Source organism: Notolepis coatsorum (assembly GCF_963971535.1).
Source record: "Notolepis coatsorum genome assembly, chromosome: 12".
Lineage (NCBI taxonomy): Eukaryota > Metazoa > Chordata > Actinopteri > Aulopiformes > Paralepididae > Notolepis > Notolepis coatsorum.
This window is the reverse complement of record NC_140176.1, coordinates 3,795,719-3,820,397: the sequence shown is the minus strand read 5'-3', so window position 1 is coordinate 3,820,397 and position 24,679 is coordinate 3,795,719. Positions and strand designations below refer to the sequence as shown.

General features: G+C 45.1%; 1 protein-coding gene across 1 annotated transcript in view; it reads right to left on the bottom strand.

Moving 5' to 3' along the window:
* Positions 1–11,893: 11,893 nt before the first annotated feature.
* Positions 11,894–24,679, bottom strand: part of LOC311238062 (zinc finger protein 518A) — a 40,670-nt gene continuing 27,884 nt past the window's right edge. Inside the window, exon 3 of the mRNA XM_084326028.1 lies at positions 11,894–17,827. Coding sequence (XP_084182154.1) covers positions 13,621–17,805 — 4,185 coding nt within the window. The 5' untranslated portion in view covers positions 17,806–17,827 and the 3' untranslated portion in view covers positions 11,894–13,620. The remainder of the gene's footprint in view (positions 17,828–24,679) is intronic.

The following is a 24,679-nucleotide window of genomic DNA, read 5'->3' as shown; positions in this document are numbered from 1 at the left end:
CCGTCCCACGATTGGCGCACATGTCACATGACCAGAAACGTGCGTGGCCAATCAGAGCGCAAAACGGGAACGCGGAAGGACAAGCCACTTGCTTAAAGTATAGACGCGTCCCCTCCGGTACTCGAGGAGGCAGCCATCGCATCTTTTCACCTGAACAGTGCGATCTCTCAGCGGCGAGGGTCTGCGTGGGAGGGACACGCCGCCCTCATCGCTTCCTGATTCTACTGCGCAGGCGCACCAACCGACCTGTAGGAGTCGCTGTCCACAACGTCTGATCCCCACCCACCAGCTTCCCACCCCCTAATACTGCAAATTGTATTAGTATGAACAACCAGCCAAGCTGGTAGCAACGCCGAGAGATGGGCTCGAACCCATCATCTCCTGCGTTGGTGGCGAGTGCCACCTAGCCGCCCTCAAATCATTTATAATTAAAATAATAATAGTAATAATAATAATAATAACAATAATAATAATAATAATAACAATAACAATAACAATAACAATAATAATAATAATAATAATAATAATAATAATAATAATAATAATAATAATAATAATTATTATAATAATTATAATAATTATAATAATAATAGTAATAATAAACATGATAACAATAATAATAATAATAATAATAATAATAATAATAATAATAATAATCATCATAATCATAATAATAATCATAATCATAATAATCATAATCATAATAATAATCATAATAATAATCATAATAATAATAATCATCATATGAATAGAAGTCCTCACAGGAGACGACCCCTTGCGCTTTGGTACATTACATGAGGAAGGCAACAACAATGTAGTAGGAACTCCCAGTTCACTGGGCAGACGATGTGGACAGCTGGGCGTAATAATGAACATCCCCCTCGCTCCACTGCACCGAGGAGCAGGCTCTAAAGATACAGCAGGTGTAATAATGAACGTCCCCCTCGCTCCACTGCACCGAGGAGCAGGCTCTAAAGATACAGCAGGTGTAATAATGAACGTCCCCCTCGCTCCACTGCACCGAGGAGCAGGCTCTAAAGATACAGCAGGTGTAATAATGAACGTCCCCCTCGCTCCACTGCACCGAGGAGCAGGCTCTAAAGATACAGCAGGTGTAATAATGAACGTCCCCCTCGCTCCACTGCACCGAGGAGCAGGCTCTAAAGATACAGCAGGTGTAATAATGAACGTCCCCCTCGCTCCACTGCACCGAGGAGCAGGCTCTAAAGATACAGCAGGTGTAATAATGAACATCCCCCTCGCTCCACTGCACCGAGGAGCAGGCTCTAAAGATACAGCAGGTGTAATAATGAACGTCCCCCTCGCTCCACTGCACCGAGGAGCAGGCTCTAAAGATACAGCAGGTGTAATAATGAACGTCCCCCTCGCTCCACTGCACCGAGGAGCAGGCTCTAAAGATACAGCAGGTGTAATAATGAACGTCCCCCTCGCTCCACTGCACCGAGGAGCAGGCTCTAAAGATACAGCATGTGTAATAATGAACGTCCCCCTCGCTCCACTGCACCGAGGAGCAGGCTCTAAAGATACAGCAGGTGTAATAATGAACATCCCCCTCGCTCCACTGCACCGAGGAGCAGGCTCTAAAGATACAGCATGTGTAATAATGAACGTCCCCCTCGCTCCACTGCACCGAGGAGCAGGCTCTAAAGATACAGCAGGTGTAATAATGAACGTCCCCCTCGCTCCACTGCACCGAGGAGCAGGCTCTAAAGATACAGCAGGTGTAATAATGAACATCCCCCTCGCTCCACTGCACCGAGGAGCAGGCTCTAAAGATACAGCAGGTGTAATAATGAACATCCCCCTCGCTCCACTGCACCGAGGAGCAGGCTCTAAAGATACAGCAGGTGTAATAATGAACATCCCCCTCGCTCCACTGCACCGAGGAGCAGGCTCTAAAGATACAGCATGTGTAATAATGAACGTCCCCCTCGCTCCACTGCACCGAGGAGCAGGCTCTAAAGATATAGCAGGTGTAATAATGAACATCCCCCTCGCTCCACTGCACCGAGGAGCAGGCTCTAAAGATACAGCAGGTGTAATAATGAACGTCCCCCTCGCTCCACTGCACCGAGGAGCAGGCTCTAAAGATACAGCAGGTGTAATAATGAACATCCCCCTCGCTCCACTGCACCGAGGAGCAGGCTCTAAAGATACAGCATGTGTAATAATGAACGTCCCCCTCGCTCCACTGCACCGAGGAGCAGGCTCTAAAGATACAGCAGGTGTAATAATGAACGTCCCCCTCGCTCCACTGCACCGAGGAGCAGGCTCTAAAGATACAGCAGGTGTAATAATGAACGTCCCCCTCGCTCCACTGCACCGAGGAGCAGGCTCTAAAGATACAGCAGGTGTAATAATGAACGTCCCCCTCGCTCCACTGCACCGAGGAGCAGGCTCTAAAGATACAGCAGGTGTAATAATGAACATCCCCCTCGCTCCACTGCACCGAGGAGCAGGCTCTAAAGATACAGCATGTGTACTTATTTATTTATTTATCTATCTTTCACTCAAAGAACAGAAACAAAAGGAACAGATACATATACTGTATGTAACATTTATATGGAGAACCGATTTAAGATGGAATTTACATGGAATCCCTGTGGAGATGTAGGTGAACTGCAGTAGAATTAATAGAAATCAGACGTATAGAGTAGAGTAGAGTAGATTATATTCAAATGTATTGTTCTAATGTAACAGTAAAGTGCAACAGTAATATACAATGTACAGGTGATTAAACTGGGTATAAAATATATAAAGTAGTACTACTGAGTAATAATGCTAATCAGATGTATGTACAGAGTTGTAGACGACCAACCACCTCAAACTGAACCTAAGCGAAACAGAATTGCTCCACCTGCCGGCCAAATCCTCCCCCCTGACCGAACTTTCCATCACAGTCGAGAATGCAGCTGTGACCACGTCCCCGACCGCCAAGAACCTTGGTGTTGTCCTCGACGACCAGTTGAACTTCTCTGCTCACATCGCAGCGGCAACCAGAACCTGCCGATTCCTCCTGAGCAACGTCAGAAGGATCCGCCCCTTCCTGACAAAAGAAGCCACCCAACTCCTCGTCCAATCAACAGTCATCTCCCGCCTCGACTACTGCAATGCACTGCTCGCTGGCCTCCCGGCCACTGCCACCAAGCCTCTTCAACTCATTCAAAACGCAGCGGCCCGCCTGATCTCAAACCTACCGAAGTCGGCCCATGTCACCCCACTTCTTAGGGACCTGCACTGGCTCCCCATTGCTGCACGTATCCGCTTCAAGGCCCTCAACCTGGCATACCGTGCGGCAAAGGGAACCTACCTCCGGTCAATGGTCTCTAACTACACACCCTCAAGACCCCTACGCTCTGCATCTTCTGGCCGCCTCAGACCTACTCCTATCTGAGCTCCGGGAGGGTCATCAAAGAGAAGTCGCCTATTCTCAGTCCTTGCCCCACAATGGTGGAATGAACTACCCACCCCAGTTAGGACAGCCGAAACACGTCCAATCTTTCACCGTCGACTAAAGACGCACTTCTTCAACCATTATCTGAATAAAAAAAAAATCTAACCCTAATTAACCTTACCGTCATGCACTTGTCCTAATAAACTAACCTACACTGTAGCACTCAACACTTTGATGCACATTGTTACTCAGCTGATAGAGTTGTGCCCTTCCTGATGACTTGTCGTACAGAACTTGTAAGTCGCTTTGGATAAAAGCGTCAGCTAAATGACTAAATGTAAATGTAGTATTAATATGTACAGTGATACAGGTATAAAGACACTATGGTAGTAAGTCATACTGGCCAGCAGTGTAACTAGTAAGAGTAGGTAAGATATATGTACAGATATAGATATAGTAACTTGATTGATTGAAAAGTTTATTAACAGATTGCAGAATGGGTACAGTACAGTACAGCTCAGTACATACAATTGTTAAGGCGATGCAGACCAGAGAAAGACTTTCGTCTTGTTTACATCAGGGTCCCCCATTTTCAATTCATCATAACATATATGACATACATGACATACAGATAGACAGTACTGCTACATCTATACATTTATGACATATCAGATTTGCAAATACAGTACTGTTTGTGATACAAAAGTGTCCAGAAAAAGAGTGTATATACATTTGGCGTAGAAACTGTACATTGGAGGAGGTTGGGTGGGTGGGGTGGGTGGGTGAGGGCTGTACATTGGAGGTGGGGGGGGGGGGGGGGGGTTGGGTAGGGGACACATACACATTTTACACTGTACATTGGAATACTGACAAAGCCTTACTTGGTAATTTACTGTACAACTAGGTTAGGACATTTGTAGGGGCCAGTTTCGAATTGCAGTCTCACGTAGGTGTTCTTTGAGAGTGGTTTTGAAAGTGGGTAGTGATACACATTCCTTTACAGCTTTGGGTAGGGCGTTCCACATTGATGTGGCATAATTGCGAAACGTGTTTAGTCCCTTATTTGAGCCGAATCTGGGTTTAACATGATTTGTGGCGCTCCCTCTGGTGTTGTGATCGTGGTATTCACTGACCTTTGGGAAGTATTTTGACATGTACATGGGTACCTTGGTCGTGTAGTGTATCTTGTAGACCAGGCCCATTGCAAGTTGCTGTACTCTGTCGTCTACTCTAAGCCATCCTAGGTTGTCAAAGTGGGCAGGGGTGATGTGGGTTCTAGGAGTAAGGTCAAGCAGTAGTCTGACCAGTTTGTTTTGAGATGTTTGTAATTTTGTACATATCTCTTACCTACTCTTACTAGTTACTATATCTATATCTGTACATATACCTTACCTACTAGTTACACTGCTGGCCAGTATGACTTACTACCATAGTGTCTTTATACCTGTATCACTGTACATATTAATAATACAACTCTGTACATACATCTGATTAGCACTATTACTCAGTAGTAGCCTACTAATGTATAAATACCCAGTTTAATCACCTGTACATTGTATATTATTATTGCACTTTACTGTTACATTTGCACTCTGGTTGGATGCTAAACTTACTTTCGTTGTAGGGCTACTGTGCAGCGCTGTATGTTAATACATTTTAATCTGATCTAAAGATGGAAATCCCAAACAGCAAATAATGAAAGTAAATCAGATATAGGCAGCAGCCACGTCTACACCCTGCTTTAATAAATCAAACACCTCTATCATCCTTTGCTTATACTCTGTAATAATAGCTCGTTAATAATTATATTAAGTCCTGTTGCGTCACGTTCGTTTTCTTTGTCAAGATGATGTGTTCCTGCACTGCCCCCGTGTGGCTCCTTAGAGTATTCCCACAGCTTATTGTGGTACAACTAAAGCAACGCTCTGCTTTGATTGATTGATTGAAAACTTTATTTAACATATTGCAGAATGGGTACAATACAGTACGGCTCAATACACACAATTGTTAAGGGGATGCAGACCAGAGAAAGACTTTCGTCTTGTTTACATCAGGGTCCCCCGTTTTCAATTCATCAGGAAACTCAACAATCTTTTAAAATCAAATCTAACCTTCGTGTTCTGGTGCGTGGGACCCGTTTTCAATGTTTACTAAAAGATAAATCATACTATGAATTATACTCTTTTATACTATACTTCAATTAACCTGACTCATTGGCCTTGAAGAAATTCCATCTTCTGTGAAGAACATAACATTATACACCCCCCCCCCCAGATTTATATTACATACTGGAGTTCAGGTCCACACATTATAGGTGAAAACTTGTATAAACATAAGAATGAAACAAAAAGGTTCACTGTCCCGTCTCCACCTTGTTTCATTCATTCTTCAAGATAAAAACAATTTATTCCATTAATGTCTTGATTATAATGGATTTTTTTTCTTTTTTTTTTAAAAAACACGCATCACATTTTATCACAAAAAACGAATAGCACTTTTGATAAAAGTGATCTAGCAGAGGTAAATGGCAAATATTAACCGTAATATGCCGTACTGTCCATCTGTTACGTATTTTTTTACATGAATTGTTGTGGCTTCAGTTTTAAAATCTCAATAATGTCGTTGGTCCACATCACACAATATGAGCACATTTTAACCAGAACTGATCAAAGTGTGTAGTTCACAGCTGAAATAAACTGTTCACCTGAAATAAACTACTGTAGTTCAGCTGAAATAAACTGTTCACCTGAAATAAACTACTGTAGTTCAGCTGAAATAAACTGTTCACCTGAAATAAACTACTGTAGTTCAGCTGAAATAAACTGTTCACCTGAAATAAACTACTGTAGTTCAGCTGAAATAAACTGTAGTTCACCTGAAATAAACTACTGTAGTTCACAGCTGAAATAAACTGTAGTTCACCTGAAATAAACTACTGTAGTTCACCTGAAATAAACTACTGTAGTTCACCTGAAATAAACTGTAGTTCACCTGAAATAAACTACTGTAGTTCACCTGAAATAAACTGTAGTTCACAGCTGAAATAAACTGTTCACCTGAAATAAACTACTGTAGTTCAGCTGAAATAAACTGTAGTTCACCTGAAATAAACTACTGTAGTTCACAGCTGAAATAAACTGTTCACCTGAAACAAACTACTGTAGTTCACAGCTGAAATAAACTGTTCACCTGAAACAAACTACTGTAGTTCACAGCTGAAATAAACTGTTCACCTGAAACAAACTACTGTAGTTCACAGCTGAAATAAACTGTTCACCTGAAACAAACTACTGTAGTTCACAGCTGAAATAAACTGTTTACCTGAAACAAACTACTGTAGTTCACAGCTGAAATAAACTACTGTAGTTCACAGCTGAAATAAACTACTGTAGTTCACCTGAAACAAACTACTGTAGTTCACAGCTGAAATAAACTACTGTAGTTCACAGCTGAAATAAACGACTGTAGTTCACAGCTGAAATAAACTACTGTAGTTCACAGCTGAAATAAACTACTGTAGTTCACAGCTGAAATAAACACAACAGTCCAGCAGATGAGGATTCTTTTCAAAAGAGTTATGTACATTTATTTCAGGAGAGAAGGAGGAATACAGTACAATATTGTCCGCCTGGAAAAAAGGACATTTGGAGGCACTTTAGCAAACAGGAAATGAAAACTCATCCGCTAACGATAGAAGAGACAGAATCCACCCGTTTGATGAAACCAAAGCAGGTGATGTAATTCTTTTGTCTTTATTTGTATAATATGACCACGAGGCTCTTGGTTTAAGTGCAGATAAATGTTTTGAGTGAGTCGACGAGACACTTTGATTAGCGTGGAAGAGCGGGCGAATCATCGTACCTTCTGGAGGGGACTGGGAGAGAGAGGGAGGGAGAGAGAGAGGGGGAGAGGGGGGAGAGAGGGAGGGAGGGGGAGAGGGAGGGAGGGGGAGAGGGGGGAGAGAGAGGGAGGAAGAGAGAGAGGGAGAGAGGGGGGGAGGGAGAGAGAGGGGGGAGGGAGAGAGGATGCGGAGCTAATGATGCTAATGATGGAGCATCGCAGTGGGTTGTGTGATAGTAAAGGGTTAACCTTCCGCCGTGTGGCAGTGAAAGGGTTAAACAGCACAAGTGCAATACACCATCCAACCCGTGGATAAATAAATGCTCCAGAAATAAATAAATGCATAAATGAATGAATGAAATAAAAATAAAACGTTGCGCTTTTCTAAAAAAAAAAAAAAAGAAATTAAGAGATTTGAACCCGTGACCACAGGATAGACGGGCAGCCGCACTAATCAGTTGAGCTAAACGCTCCAACGCCGACTGTGACCCGACTAATCCATAGTTTACACCTGTCAAGAGCCAATTGGACAGTCGTTCAGTATTGGCATTAATAAATGAGATGTCATGCTAATGTCATGTTCTACAGTAGGACTTACTACTATGATACCCAATAAAACAAGTCATTAGAATAATAGAAGCCTACTTTGCTGGAACGATGCATTTTGCATAATACAGTACGTGTGTGCGCTCGCACGCTGAGGCTCACTAAGCCTTTCTCCACGCATATTTATTTCTGGAGCATTTATTATTTATCCACTCTGGTTGGATGGTGTATTGTACTTGCGCTGTATAATAATAATAACGACAATACATTTGAATCTAATCTCATTTTGAGATCAGTCGCAAATCGCTTCCTGTTGAATGGATCGATTGAGTGCTGTTCGCTCGTTTTCTCTTTTCGTCCCGACAGCCTATAGAATAGGACACGCCCACTGATGATGTCACGGTTCGCAAGGAAAAAACACAAATGTTTCGGTTCCAGCCGAGCACCGACTTTCCACGTTCCGAAACAATTATTTCCGGTGTAAACGCGCCGGCCGGTTCAAGATTAGGTTTGGGGAACCGGCACGGAGCCCTGCCAGTGTGAAAGGCCTATGAGAGAGAGAGGGAGGGGGGGGCTGCCTCACAGAGAGAGGGAGGGGGGGGCTGCCTCACAGAGAGAGGGAGGGAGGGGCTGCCTCACAGAGAGGGGGATGGAGGGGGGGCTGCCTCACAGAGAGGGGGGGGGGGCTGCCTCACAGAGAGAGGGAGGGGGGGCTGCCTCACAGAGAGAGGGAGGGGGGGCTGCCTCACAGAGAGGGGGAGGGAGGGGGGGGCTGCCTCACAGAGAGGGAGGGGGGAGGGGCTGCCTCACAGAGAGAGGGAGGGGGGGGCTGCCTCACAGAGAGGGGGAGGGAGGGGGGGGCTGCCTCACAGAGAGAGGGAGGGGGGGGGGCTGCCTCACAGAGAGGGGGAGGGAGGGGGGGGCTGCCTCACAGAGAGAGGGAGGGAGGGGGGGCTGCCTCACAGAGAGAGGGAGGGAGGGGGGGCTGCCTCACAGAGAGAGGGAGGGAGGGGGGGCTGCCTCACAGAGAGAGGGAGGGAGGGGGGGGGCTGGAGGTCAAATGCTTTTCTGCCGTCAAGGAAAATAAATATATATATATATTTTTTATAATTAGTGGTAATTGGTGGTAGAGCCAATATTTATTTAAATGGTATATTCCACCTCTGTGAGATGGTCTACAATAATAAAAATAAAAAAAGTTTTTAAATTGTAAATTGTGTTACAGCAACTTCCACATGACCCGCTATAATCTATAATCCATCATGGAAAACTGCCCTTTGAGCTCAGAGAGGATTGTAAACCGAGATAATTGTAACGGCCCGTTTCTACCGACTTCGGGGCCAAGTCTAGCAAGCGCGGCTGCTTTCAATTCACTTCCTGTGTAGAGGAGCGTGTGCAGCCGCCAGGTACTTCCTGTGTAGAGGAGTGTGTGCAGCCGCCAGGTACTTCCTGTGTAGAGGAGTGTGTGCAGCCGCCAGGTACTTCCTGTGTAGAGGAGCGTGTGCAGCCGCCAGGTACTTCCTGTGTAGAGGAGCGTGTGCAGCCGCCAGGTACTTCCTGTGTAGAGGAGCGTGTGCAGTACCTGGCGCGCCCCTGGCGGCTGCACACGCTCCTCTACACAGGAAGTGAAGTGAAAGCAGCCGCTCCGGGAAAGAGACATAAATAGCAGAGAGAACGCTCGCGCCACTTTGTGGCCACATTTAATTCCCAATAGGCGACGGACGGCGCAGGTTAAAAACTCAAACGGAGAGAATAATACACACTGTTGTAGTCGGGACTCGGGGCAACATTTGGACGCAAAAACCACGTTGTTGGCTCCTGTTTAAGGAGTAGCCAATTGAATGACAAAAACACCATTTTGACAGGCATTTCTCCACCAACTGACAAATGCCATTGTGTGGCACAGGGGTCGGCTATCAATTGAAAGTATTGTCTGGGACTTGGGCCTTTTGTGAACCGTGTTCTGAACAGCATCGTGGGCGGAGCTCCCGTTTGAGGACATTAGGGCAGAGAGCGCTTGACCTCCCTACCACAGGGGGGCGGAACGCGTTTATATAACCGCGTCGACCTCGGATTGGTTACATCGACACCACAGTCCCACTCACTGATGAAACTGAAAATCCGCCATATCGTTTTTTTTTTGATCGACAGAACGGAACAGTGGATGATGAAGAGGCGGGGCTTAACCCATAGCTGTTCTGGGCAATAATGACGCACGTAGTCGTAGTGGTTTCTGATCGGAGAGTGCAGTAGAAGAGCAGATTACAACGCTTCAACATCCCATCATCAGCACTGATTCTTGCCCCCCCCCCCCTGGTTCCTGCCCGAGAGTGAAACCAGAACCAAGTGAAACTAGAATAATGCATGATTTGGTTCTCGGGTAAGAAACCACACCGCTAACGCTCGACACGCGGAGGGGATACTGACCTCATTTAGCACGATTAATTAAATAAAAACCAGTCTCGTCAAAGTACGCGAACACAGCAGGCCCCCCCCCCCCCCCCAGTCATGTTTTTGTTGACAGAAGTTAGTGTTTGTCTGAATTATTTGAGGTTAGTTTTTTTTTTTTTTGGAACATCCTGAATACATCTGAAGCGTCAGCACACAGCTTGCGTTAATCAGTCAATATTGCATATAGAATAGTAAACAACATTCATTTACAGGGTTAAAAGCTTAAAAAGGTAGAAGCTCGTAACGACGTCGAACGGCCTCCGAGCACAAGAGCTCCTCTCTGTACTTGGTTTACATTTTCTTTGGTTTTGTCCTGATCTGTGGGGAGGTGGTGAGAGAGAGAGAGAGGACTGATCTGTGGGGAGGTGGTGAGAGAGAGAGAACTGATCTGTGGGGAGGTGGTGAGAGAGAGAGAACTGATCTGTGGGGAGGTGGTGAGAGAGAGAGAGAACTGATCTGTGGGGAGGTGGTGAGAGAGAGAGAGAACTGATCTGTGGGGAGGTGGTGAGAGAGAGAGAACTGATCTGTGGGGAGGTGGTGAGAGAGAGAGAACTGATCTGTGGGGAGGTGGTGAGAGAGAGAGAGAACTGATCTGTGGGGAGGTGGTGAGAGAGAGAGAGAACTGATCTGTGGGGAGGTGGTGAGAGAGAGAGAGAACTGATCTGTGGGGAGGTGGTGAGAGAGAGAGAACTGATCTGTGGGGAGGTGGTGAGAGAGAGAGAACTGATCTGTGGGGAGGTGGTGAGAGAGAGAGAACTGATCTGTGGGGAGGTGGTGAGAGAGAGAGAGAACTGATCTGTGGGGAGGTGGTGAGAGAGAGAGAGAGAGAGAGAGGACTGATCTGTGGGGAGGTGGTGAGAGAGAGAGAACTGATCTGTGGGGAGGTGGTGAGAGAGAGAACTGATCTGTGGGGAGGTGGTGAGAGAGAGAGAACTGATCTGTGGGGAGGTGGTGAGAGAGAGAGAACTGATCTGTGGGGAGGTGAGCCACGACTCAGAGAGAGAACTTCACAAGAGAAGTTAAGGCTAGAACATATATATATATATATATATAAATGTTATAGCCTTAACTATAAATGGTAAATGGTGCTTTTATCTAAAGCGCTTTACAATTTGTTCCTCACATTCACTCGCACACCGACGGCGGAGGCGACCAGGCAAGGTGCCAACCTGCTCATCGGGAGCAGTTAGGTTAGGGGTTAAGTGTCTTGCTCAAGGACGCATCGACACACCGCCGGGGAATCAAACCGGGAACCTTCCGATTAGCAGACGACCGCTCTACCTTCCGAGCCACCGTCACCCCAGATACAGTATATACAGTATATACAGTAACTTGTGAACGTCTCCAGTCGTCTCTGGTTGGAGCCACCGTCACCCCATATACAGTATATACAGTAACTTGTGAATGTCTCCAGTCATCTCTCGTTGGAGCCAGAGTCGCTCGCCACTCAAATCCAACCCACACGTCAGACCAAAAGAGAAAAAGTAAACAACACGCAGTACCTACATAGAGGGGCTCTTTTGCCTAGAGGTCGCTGTTTGACAATATTACAGATTCTACCTTTGATGTAACCAATCATGTGAAGACGGTCAAAGTCCCCCCCCCCCCCCCCCCCCCAAAAAAATTAATAACTGCCTATGTAAAAACATTTCAAATGTAACATTAAAATACCTTCATCAAAAAAACGTGTATTTACAACAATAAATGGACTTTGTCGATATCGGTGAGCGGTTGTCAAGGTGACGGCGTGAACGTGGTGACGAGGGAGACCTGGATCTACCGCCGGCCTCCTGGAGCTCAGACGGCAACATCATCGAGAACAAGGATGGAGCGATCGTCAAAGCGCCTTCCGTTAAAGTATTTCCATAGGAATAGTTAGCGGAACTTTCCGTTCATCTTTTTGACGACGCGGCCGCGTTGTTCCTGCACCCAGAGCGGCGGTGAGATGCGTCGACTGAGAAGAAGAAAAGAGTAAAACCCAGAGTCGCTTTTCCCAGGATACGGAACGGTGCAGAGCCAGAGCCGCTTCGCTTGTAGACCGACCGACCGACCGACCGCCAGGCTGACCGACCGACCGCCAGGCTGACCGCGCAAAGTACTTCCCGTTAACGAGGGATGGGCTCGGATTTTCCAATATTTTATCAAATAGTTTATGAGAATATCGTTTCGTCTCAAAAAATATATTTTCCCAAATTTTTACCTGCACCTACACGGTGTTGTGTATTGAGAGGGGACCCTATTAACTCGCTAGCTAGCCAGGTAGCATGACAGTCCGTCAAGAAAGAAAAGATGAAGAAAGAGACCGGAGATGTTACATGGTAGCAACGTTTTGCCGTGTTGTTTCACTGAGCTCACACGTTTCAAGCATCAGCGATGCAACGTTCAGAATGAATGTTCCCGGAGATACGCGATAGACTGGTGCGCTTGCGTTAGCGGTTAGCGATGACAGCAGACAGCTAGCTCGTTTGTTGGAATTGCTGTTAGTATTCAAATGGTTCCCGGTGACTATCGAATATACATTTTGTGAGTTTTTTCCTCCATCCCTACCATCAACTGCGCTGTGTTCCTGATTAGTTCATCGTGGCAGTGGGACACTAGCAGGTATTTTAAATGTGTCCTTTGCACAAGCGTTCTCTTTAAAATTCCTGAAGAGCTTAAAAGAAAAGCAAGGAAACGACAGGAGAACCGGGGAAACGCGAAGCCTCGAGTTAACTTTCATTTGAACGGAGTCACTTGGACCATCGGATTCTTTCAGCACGCGCACAAAGGTATGAAAATGTAACGGGTGAAAAATGAAGGTATACACAGCTAAAGTCTTCTGCTCTGCTGTATAGAATCAAATGAAATAAAAAGGATAATATACAAAATAAACTCCAAAGATCTATGAGAATTATTTTCTTTTTTTTGTTTTGTTTTTTTATACCTAAAGATGCACGGATGACAATGAATAACTTATGTTACAAACCGGATCAGTTGAATCAGAGAACGTGAAATCACCTGAGTCATTTGGTACAACTATGTTACACACAACTTTGAGTTGCTTAATATCCTCCCTCCTTTAAAACCCCATCTCTCCTAAAAATCTGTTCCGTTACAGTGTGCACCGTTTTCACAGTTCAAATCAACCTGTACATGCAAAGAATTTACACCATACTTACAGGATATAAGGTATCAGAATATGTACATATGAAAAGATAAACTGCCATTCAAAAGAGAATTAACAGTTGATTTAGACTTTAGAGGAATAGAAACCGCTGTGAGAATAAAAGTATAATGGGAAGTCTTTTTAAAAATATACAATATTAGCCTATTTCACGTTCCAAGTCAAAGGACGGTATCTCTGCCCATCCAGGGGCTTCGACAACTCCTCAGAACAACTTGTTCCAGTCTCTCGTCGCCTCCATGAGGTGCCGCTGACCGTGGCCGATCCAGTCTTCCTGGCTGTCGAAGAGCCGACCGCAGAACCAGCAGTCGAAGGTGGCCGGGCGCTCCGTGCGGTCCGAGCGGGAGCTCACCACCTCGTACTTCCTCTTGCTCTTCTTCTTGAGCTTCAGCTTCAGCAGGAAGCGCTCTCGGACAGAACTCTGAACCGCCCGAGGTGCCGGGGCGCCGGCCTGGCCCAGCTCGGAGAGCGCCTGGACCGTGTGTCTGGAGAGGCACACCTTGGTGACGGCACCCCGGTACCTGCTGACCGACCTCATGATGCCGGCCACCTCGGGAATGTGGGCGTCCGGGTGGTTGAGGACCACGACCGGCTGATATCTCCGGGGGCACTTGACGTGCTGCAGGGAGCTGAACGGAGAGAGCCTCAGGGTCCTCTCGGCCTCTTTGGCGACAGGCTGCCACAGTACGGGAGTCTCTTTTTCTGTCAATGTCTTGCCAGGGAGTCTCCTGGCTTTGTGCACCACAGGCTCTGGAAGCTCGTCGAACAATGCTTTCCTACGCCGCTTCCTTTGGCTTGGTGGCCGAATTGGCCTCAGGGCGAGGTAAGGCTTCTCTCCGTCCTGCCGTTTTACCTGGATGTGTTCATTAGGTTGGGGATGCAGGAGATAGGAGAGCTTGACAGATTGCTGGCCAGCGTTTTGGATGGGAATCAGTTTCTTTACTCCGGTGGAGGCGTTTTCGTGTCCGGTGTTGTTTGACGACAGTAAAAAACACTGGGTCTGTGGCCGAGTAGTCAGAAACATGGGCTGACTGGCTGAGGTGGCAGCACAGCTTGTAAGAAGCCCTCCAGGGGGCCTGACTATCTTAAATACAACTTTACTTTCACTGGTCTTTCCTGCAGAGCTATTGAGAATTAGCCCCGACTTGGCGGAGACATATCTAAGCAGGAAAGCTTGCCGCCCCGTGGCGGACTTGTCTGCAGTGTTCACAGGCATTGCTAACATTTGCCGTGAATTGAGTGCCACCTGTGTGCTCGCCAGTTTGAAGCCAGCGTTACCAGAGGCCTGACCTATTGGGAGTGGCCTCTGTACCAAGTAACAAGTCTGCTGCGTCTTTGTCTTTTCTGAGAGAGTGCCATGCGGCATGCTCGACAAGAGAACGGGACCCTTAAGTCCTGCGCTGTTGACGAGGTAGTGACTGGCGCCGCCACCGACACCACGAGCGGATAGAAGTGTTGCCACTTTCTCGCCACCTTCTACCACCGGCCTTGACATGCCTATCCTTCCACTATTTAAAGTGAGGGCCAGGCCACTCGGGTTATTGGGCCTTTCAAATCCTGGCTTCATGTAAGACACATTGATCTGAGGACCACCGGATTTGGTTATCAGTTTGAAACCCGGGTTGCCCTTGAGCTGCACAGCATATCGATTCTCGGCTGTCTGCAAGAACACTTGCTTCCCCTCTCCTGGTACTTGGAGAAGGCGCAGGGTTGTCTTTGTGGGCCTTACGGACTCCATGCTGGCAGCTGACGATCCTATTCTTTCCTTCTCCAGCTGGTGGCTGATGATGGCGTCCGAGTGTTGCTCCACTATCCGGCCCAAGGAAGCCGAACTGCCCTTGGCCTCTGGCGGCTTCTCAGACACAGGGAAGCTCTCCTCCTCGATTTTGATTATATTGAAGTCTTGGAGTACAGACTCTGGATTTTCCTCCTCAGTGGGCGGATCTTCTACAGTAGCTACACACTCGTCAACCTCAACATCGCTATCCGGCACCGTCTCCGTGCCTTCCTGGCGTCGGCGCTGTAGAAGAATGTTGGATTCTTCTCCTGCCGTGGCGTCTCCGCTCCCCTCCCCCGTCGACGGCTGCGGAGACTCTGCCAGCGTCAAGGTCCACTGGGATGCCTCTTTACCACAGAAGCTATCGTCTTCCGCCGAGAGTTCCGGTGAGTCGTCGAAACGCAGGGAGGCGTTGGGCGACAGGCTGAATGTTTCCTTGGAATAATTATGAAAACTAAACACTTCCTGGTTAGGAGACTTCTGCGAGTGGTTTTCCGTGCATGCGTCAGCCTCGCGGCCGTCATTGGATGTGGCCGAGGGGGACTCTGGCCGACGAACCAGATTGATGGGTAGCATTCGATCAGTCTTTTCTGGAGAATTTAGAGAGGACTGGTTTTGACTTGCCACCGTATTTAAGGAAGGGTTTTCCTTGTTGTTGACAACCTGGTCTGCAGCTCCGCACGCCTCTACAGTGTTTTTGGAGATTGGTTTAGGAACCGATTTTGAGGGGAAGGACACATTAGAGACCCCGTTAATTGAATCAGCTGGAGAAGATGAGATGGAGTTAGTGTCAAGCTTGGCCTTCCCAGCATTGGCCGATACACTGTGATGTTGGTGACCTTTTTCAGCCATGTGATCAGAGCCTCTCTCCACGGGACACAATGTATCTGCAAACGTTGAGGATTTCAACGACAAATCTGTTGCACTGTCGCTGTCCTCCCCCACGTCATCAGTCTGAGGGACGGGCACGATGTTGCTAATAGTGGTCTCTTCCTCTTCCACCTTTATTTTTACTGCCATAATGTCATCTTGATCAGCGACTAAGGAGCATGTCTGCAGACAAGATTCACTCCTCGGAGAGAAGCCGGCGGGCGGGGATGACGAGCCGTCCACACTGTCCCCGTTCTCCGCCGAGTCTTTACCCTCGTCGGATGTGCTGTCCGACCCCGCAGAGCCCAGGTCCTCTGCCAAACACACATTCTGCAAGGTTGACTCCAGTTTTGCCGTCGGTATGACTTTGATAACTAGATGCTTTTTGCCGTCGACCATCTTGAACCCGATCACTTTAGTGGTGCAGTTGGGCGGCAGGGAGATCTTGTTTTTGACCATGAGGACCGTCAGTCCATTGGGGTTGTTGGAGCCCACCGTGTCCAAGCCCGAACTGTTCTCGCATTCCTGCGAAGTCAGCGGTACGGACGCCTGCGAGGCACACTGCTGCTCTTTGTTATGAGGGCTTTTGCTGCAATTCTTACTCTCCTTTTTCATGACCATCCTATCGACAAACTGCTGAGCCTCCTCCAAGGTTTGTTCCGAATTGAACAATCTGCCATTTTTGTCCGGCAAACTCCCCGGGAGCGAGTTGAGCTTCGACATCCACTGGGAATCCTTTGATTCTCCCCCGACGGGGGGGCTTTTCTTCAGCAGGAGCTTCAACCCCGTCGGCGAACATGGCCGAGAGCCGTCGCCGTCTATCGCGGCTCTGCGTGCGCTCCGTCTCTCCGGCTGCGCGGCTCTGCGCGCGCTCCTTCTCTCCGGCTCCGCCGCTCTGCGCGCGCTCTTCCTCTCCGGCTCGGCCGGTCTGCGTGCGCTCTTCCTCTCCGGCTCCGCACTGTGAAAGTGCAACATGTGCTTCGTGAGGTACTCGTTCCTCGCCGCGCCATACCCGCAGATCTGGCAGGAGAAGGGAAAGGTCCCGCTGTGCGCCCTCAGGTGCTTCTGGTGCTCCTCCTGGCTCGCGCTGACGTGTTGGCACTTGGCGCACTTGAGGAGACTCTCGTTGTGATGGTGGATGTGCTGTACGAACGTGCCGGCGTCCACCGTGGTGAAGACGCACTTCTCGCAGTGGAAGTGCCCGTTGCGGCTGTGACACACCACGTAGTGTCTGGTGAGCAGGAGGAGGGAGTACTGGACGTCGTCGTTGCAGATCTCGCAGGTCACCAGCGTGTTCCGGTGGCCGATCCGGTGGCGCTGGAGAGCGGGGAACTCGTTGGTGACGAACTCGCAGAGGTCACAGGGGTACGTGGGGAGGGTCCCCTCGTGGGCCCATCGGAAGTGCTTGAGCAGGTCGTTGGGGCTGTACGTGAGGTCGTCCTTACACACGGAGCAGCTGAAACTCAGGATCTTCCCGGAGAAAACGGCGGAGGATTTCTTGAAGGCTTTTCTGTCCACCTTGGGGGGACTCTTGAAGGCTTTTCTGTCCACCTTGGTGGCACTCGTCAGCACCTCGACGGAGCCTTCCTCCTGAGGGTCGGAGCAGAGCAGCGCCGTGGGCTGGTCAGACACCACTCCGAAATGCTTGACCACAAAGTCTTTCAGCCCTTCCTTCTGCTCCTCCACCTTTACGCCCTTGTAATTTTTGGCCGAGTCGTCGGGTGCCGCGAGGTCTTCTTCCATAGTTTCAACTCTCTGCAGACGTCTGGAAGAGAAGAGAGACGACAATCAGAATACAAAAAGATATCTCGGATAATTTCGTCAGCTATTTTTTATTAAGATTTTTTGTCTCAAGTCATGTGTCAAGTGCTCTTTTTCGTTTATCATATTTAGTCACCTTGATCTATTTTTCGTTTAGTCAACTACAGGTCTGAGAATTTTTGTCTTAGTCTTTTTTGTTTAGTCTTGCCACTCAGTTACAGCCTCATAAATTGGTGTGCGCTTTTTCTAAACAAAAACAAGCTAATGTTAGTGCTAGCTGGTTACTTATCCTGGTCCTCACTGTTCTATAGTTTTGTTTTAACAGTTTTGTTTTAACACTTTAATCGCCGGAAACGCCGAAACTCGTCATTGCCCGCCATGCTCATTCTGCCGAAGACGCCGTAACACGTCTTTGATATCAATATTTCAAAAATCTGTGATCGAAATCATATTTCTCTCCCGGGGACCTGAGATATACTGCTGAGCTCCACTCAACTCTCTAACGGTTCAAGAGCGCCATCTGGTGGCCGATCGGCAGATCGCCCAACAGGAAGTCATGTGGATGAAGTGGTGCTCACCCATATTTCGTCCGGGCACTCGCTATCATTAGCAGGACTCCATCTTGACACAGTGAACACCGATCGGTGCACATAACTCGATAAACAACATGATTTGGACGTATATACTATTATACAACCTGGAAATGGATAGGATATTTCGACATCCCATAATAGAAAAAATTCTATTCCACGCTCATCCGACGCTACGGCGCGAGGAAGCTACGGTGAGTTTCAGCGTTATTTTCTAATGTCTGCTATACTAACTGCTCTGATGATCATATGACCCACACTAGATGAATGATATAACGTTGCCCACGGAATTATAAACGACCCCCCGCCCATCCGGTCAACATCAGATCATACGTAGTAACTTCTAGAAGTACCTCCAGTTGAATTTTTTTATCTGGCACCGATCGCTACCAAACTGTATTTGATCATCAATATAATGCATTTGGAGCTATAAATCAAGTTCTGGAGAAAGCTGCAGAAAACGATAAAAACATACTTATACTTTAGACCGTATTTTAGTATGAATATGTGAATGAAAAAGTATAACGTTGCTACACCCTGAACAATAGATATAGGACATTGAATGGGCCATAATAATGTCAATTTAGCAATACAATTTAAAAAGTTATAGCCCTGCAAAGAAGGGGAACTTCTCCATAGACAAATAGAGCTGGCTAGGGATGGTAAATTATGAATTTAACCATGGCGATCAAAGTGTTAATTAGTGACTCATGATTTTATCCAAAATCTTTTATTCTACTTTTTCTATCTGGTTTCACTGTTTAACTGCGGTTTGTTTGTTGTCATTTATTTCTGATTTTGTTTTATTGTGTTTTTATATTAAGCTGTAGTGTAAAGCACCCTGTGCATTCGTGCTGTGAAGGGTGCTATATAAATAAAGGTCATTCATTCATTCATTATGTAAGCTATTTAATGTGTTCCATGTTATTATTGATGCTGACGTTATTAGGTGGAGTTGCAGGGAGCGCGCCTGGGACAGGTACGAGTGGAAAGAGAAGAAAACCATTATGTTGATGATCAGATATCAATTCTCCCGTGATTTTATTTTACTACAGTTTGAAAGTATAGGCGGACTATTCCTCGGTTACATTGGTGGCAGCGGTGGGATTGTTTCCTGCATTAGTGTCCAGCTTGAGAAGTAAAGGGAATGTGAGAATGAATTAAGAGATGATTTGACAGCTAGCTAGTTGCTAATGCTAACAGTAACGTAGCAGTTTGATTCAAACTAGTCTCCTCGTCTTTCACTTTCAAATCAATCAATCAAATCCTTTATTTAACCAGATAAGCATCATTGAGATTAAAATCTCTTTTTCAAGAGCGATCTGGCCAAGCAAGGCAGCAGAAAGTTTCAACATAAAAAAGAACATCACAATAAGATACAGATAGAACATTCACAGCAAGCTCCAATTTCAGGCAAGTTATCAAACACAGTTGCACTGTCCGAGGGAACAGAGTTCGTAGGATTTTTAAATGGCTTTGAATTCTCCGAGGGTGACCAGTCCTGGTAATTTGAGGTCCTCCTGTATCTTGTTCCAGGATGAAGGAGCAGCATATTTAAAAGCCCTTTTCCCCAATTCAGTTCTCATATGGGGAACTTCCAGTGTTAGAGCAGCTTGAGAACGAAGGGCATACTTATATTGCTTAGTGTACAGAAGCACACTTTCAACAATATATTCTGCCAAGTCCAAGTCCACTGCTTACAAGACCACCGAGACCCTGTTGCCGCGCCATTGTTCCCTTAAACCCATGCCGTGTGCAGTAAGTTACTGCCATCTAGAATGCTGGCTAAGAACAAAATAACAAGTGAGGAAATTAACGCGCAAGCGCTGCACACAGGAAATGGAAATGCAGCTCTAATAATAATAATAACATGAATTATTCTAAATGTTATAATTATTTTGTCTCATCTTGAAATTTCGGCAAGATTTTATTTTGTAAACTACATTTTGTGTCAGGGTTTGTAGCCAACGACATTGCATTAATTATTTAGTCTTTATCTACATTAACATGACGTCTCGTCTTGTTGTCGTCAGGGGTAAAACCTTCGTTGACAACCATATTTATTTATTCATCATTTTCGTTGACCAACACCGTCTCGGAGGAGCCTGGCGCCTGGCGATCTCCACGAGTCTGAAGACGTGCATGAGGTCAAAAACTAAGGGCTCGTTTTTCACGAGGGTGCAAGGCTGGCGCCGTCACATTTGCGTCTGCGAATTAGCATTTTCCATCAGTCGGGGGGGGGGGGGGGGGGGGGGGGGATATCAGTCGGGAGGGGGGAGATATCAGACTAAGCGAATGCAACTTTTCTCATCGGTTAATCGCAACAAGCTGCGTTTCACCTTGTTATTGAACTTGTGTGTGACTGACTCCATATCAGTGCAAAACCGCCTGATGACAGGAATTGCAATATATCTGTAAAAAGGTTTTCAACCCAAACAGGCTCTGGACTGAATGAAACCACAAGGACATGATCTGCACTTTGTGTTAATTGAATCTGAACGAATGACAGATGATACACATAGTAGTAGTGAGAGAAGTCACACGTTATATTGTTATATTATATTAAAGTCATATGTTATATTGTCATGTTATATTATATTAAAGTCAGGTGTTATATTGTCATGTTATATTATATTAAAGTCACATGTTATATTGTCATGTTTAGGGCTGTTACGATTCGTCGACCATGTCGACGACCGGCTTACAATATTTCATTAGTTTAGTTTGTCTAAGATTTAAAAAGGTTTAAACTTTACAGCACTGACAAAGTTGAACAAAATGCTGTACAAGTCCCACAACATAAAACATTTAATAAAATAAAAATAGATTACATATTATTATTATTTTTTTGTATCTCGAAGCATCGAATTAAAATCAGATCTCGGCCCCCGAAGCTTCGAATGCCAAGAAAATATTCGAAGGTCAGCCCTGGCAACGTATAATCGAATTAGTGCCCAATGAACACGTTCGAAATATAAATAACTTCTCTTAAACCACTATTTGTGATTCGGCCTAGAGCCAGGACGCGTTTCACTCGCATTTGATAACTTATCCAGCTGGAAGGGAGGGGCTGAGCCCAACACCCCCCTTAGAAGCTGTGACATCTAGCTCACTGGAGACATTTAAGGCCCGTCTAAAAACCCACTTTTATTCCCTGGCCTTCAATTAACCCCGTTTCTCACACACCCTAACTCACACACTCCCATGCAATTTTACCCTGCCGCCTCCCCCTTGTATCTCTTCTTGTGCTCCTCTGTCCCCTGTGTGCTATACTGTACTTTGTGTTCCCCTATCCGTGTGTTGTCCTACTGTTGCCCTATTCTCTGAATGTACCGTCTTGTCCTGCTGTGCCTTTTTGTATTTTATATTAGGACATTGATCTTATGCTTTGATTGTACAGCACTTTGGTTGGCTCTTGATTTTTAAACGTGCTTTATAAATAAATTACTTGACTTGACTAGCGTACCACGCGTACCACAGGCTGAGAACCACTGGTTTAGATGAATCGATAACAAAATAATCATTAGTGACCAGAACAGCTGTGACTTGTTTTAACAAGATGAATTATACTGACCAGTACTGTGACTTGTTTTAACAAGATGAATTATACTGACCAGAACTGTGACTTGTTTTAACAAGATGAATTATACTGACCAGTACAGCTGTGACTTGTTTTAACAAGATGAATTATACTGACCAGTACAGCAGTGACTTGTTTTAACAAGATGAATTATACTGACCAGCTGTGTGACTTGTTTTAACAAGATGAATTATACTGACCAGAACAGCTGTGACTTGTTTTAACAAGATGAATTATACTGACCAGAACAGGTGTGACTTGTTTTAACAAGATGAATTATACTGACCAGTACAGCTGTGTGACTTGTTTTAACAAGATGAATTATACTGACCAGTACTGTGACTTGTTTTAACAAGATGAATTATACTGACCAGAACAGCTGTGACTTGTTTTAACAAGATGAATTATACTGACCAGAACAGTGACTTGTTTTAACAAGATGAATTATACTGACCAGAACAGCTGTGACTTGTTTTAACAAGATGAATTATACTGACCAGAACAGCTGTGACTTGTTTTAACAAGATGAATTATACTGACCAGAACAGCTGTCACTTGTTTTAACAAGATGAATTATACTGACCAGAACAGTGACTTGTTTTAACAAGATGAATTATACTGACCAGTACAGCTGTGACTTGTTTTAACAAGATGAATTATACTGACCAGTACAGCTGTGACTTGTTTTAACAAGATGAATTATACTGACCAGAACAGCTGTGACTTGTTTTAACAAGATGAATTATACTGACCAGAACAGCTGTGACTTGTTTTAACAAGATGAATTATACTGACCAGAACAGTGACTTGTTTTAACAAGATGAATTATACTGACCAGAACAGCTCTGTGACTTGTTTTAACAAGATGAATTATACTGACCAGAACAGCTGTGACTTGTTTTAACAAGATGAATTATACTGACCAGTACTGTGACTTGTTTTAACAAGATGAATTATACTGACCAGTACAGCTGTGACTTGTTTTAACAAGATGAATTATACTGACCAGAACAGTGACTTGTTTTAACAAGATGAATTATACTGACCAGAACAGCTGTGACTTGTTTTAACAAGATGAATTATACTGACCAGAACAGCTGTGACTTGTTTTAACAAGATGAATTATACTGACCAGAACAGCTGTCACTTGTTTTAACAAGATGAATTATACTGACCAGAACAGTGACTTGTTTTAACAAGATGAATTATACTGACCAGAACAGTGACTTGTTTTAACAAGATGAATTATACTGACCAGTACAGCTGTGACTTGTTTTAACAAGATGAATTATACTGACCAGTACAGCTGTGACTTGTTTTAACAAGATGAATTATACTGACCAGAACAGCTGTGACTTGTTTTAACAAGATGAATTATACTGACCAGAACAGCTGTGACTTGTTTTAACAAGATGAATTATACTGACCAGTACAGCTGTGACTTGTTTTAACAAGATGAATTATACTGACCAGTACAGCTGTGACTTGTTTTAACAAGATGAATTATACTGACCAGAACAGCTGTGACTTGTTTTAACAAGATGAATTATACTGACCAGAACAGCTGTGACTTGTTTTAACAAGATGAATTATACTGACCAGAACAGTGACTTGTTTTAACAAGATGAATTATACTGACCAGAACAGCTGTGACTTGTTATAACAAGATGAATTATACTGACCAGAACAGCTGTGACTTGTTTTAACAAGATGAATTATACTGACCAGAACAGCTCTGTGACTTGTTTTAACAAGATGAATTATACTGACCAGAACAGCTGTGACTTGTTTTAACAAGATGAATTATACTGACCAGAACAGTGACTTGTTTTAACAAGATGAATTATACTGACCAGAACAGCTGTGACTTGTTATAACAAGATGAATTATACTGACCAGAACAGCTGTGACTTGTTTTAACAAGATGAATTATACTGACCAGTACAGCTGTGACTTGTTTTAACAAGATGAATTATACTGACCAGAACAGCTCTGTGACTTGTTTTAACAAGATGAATTATACTGACCAGAACAGCTGTGACTTGTTTTAACAAGATGAATTATACTGACCAGAACAGCTGTGACTTGTTTTAACAAGATGAATTATACTGACCAGAACAGCTGTGACTTGTTTTAACAAGATGAATTATACTGACCAGAACAGTGACTTGTTTTAACAAGATGAATTATACTGACCAGAACAGCTGTGACTTGTTTTAACAAGATGAATTATACTGACCAGAACAGCTCTGTGACTTGTTTTAACAAGATGAATTATACTGACCAGAACAGCTGTCACTTGTTTTAACAAGATGAATTATACTGACCAGAACAGTGACTTGTTTTAACAAGATGAATTATACTGACCAGAACAGTGACTTGTTTTAACAAGATGAATTATACTGACCAGTACAGCTGTGACTTGTTTTAACAAGATGAATTATACTGACCAGTACAGCTGTGACTTGTTTTAACAAGATGAATTATACTGACCAGAACAGCTGTGACTTGTTTTAACAAGATGAATTATACTGACCAGAACAGCTGTGACTTGTTTTAACAAGATGAATTATACTGACCAGTACAGCTGTGACTTGTTTTAACAAGATGAATTATACTGACCAGTACAGCTGTGACTTGTTTTAACAAGATGAATTATACTGACCAGAACAGCTGTGACTTGTTT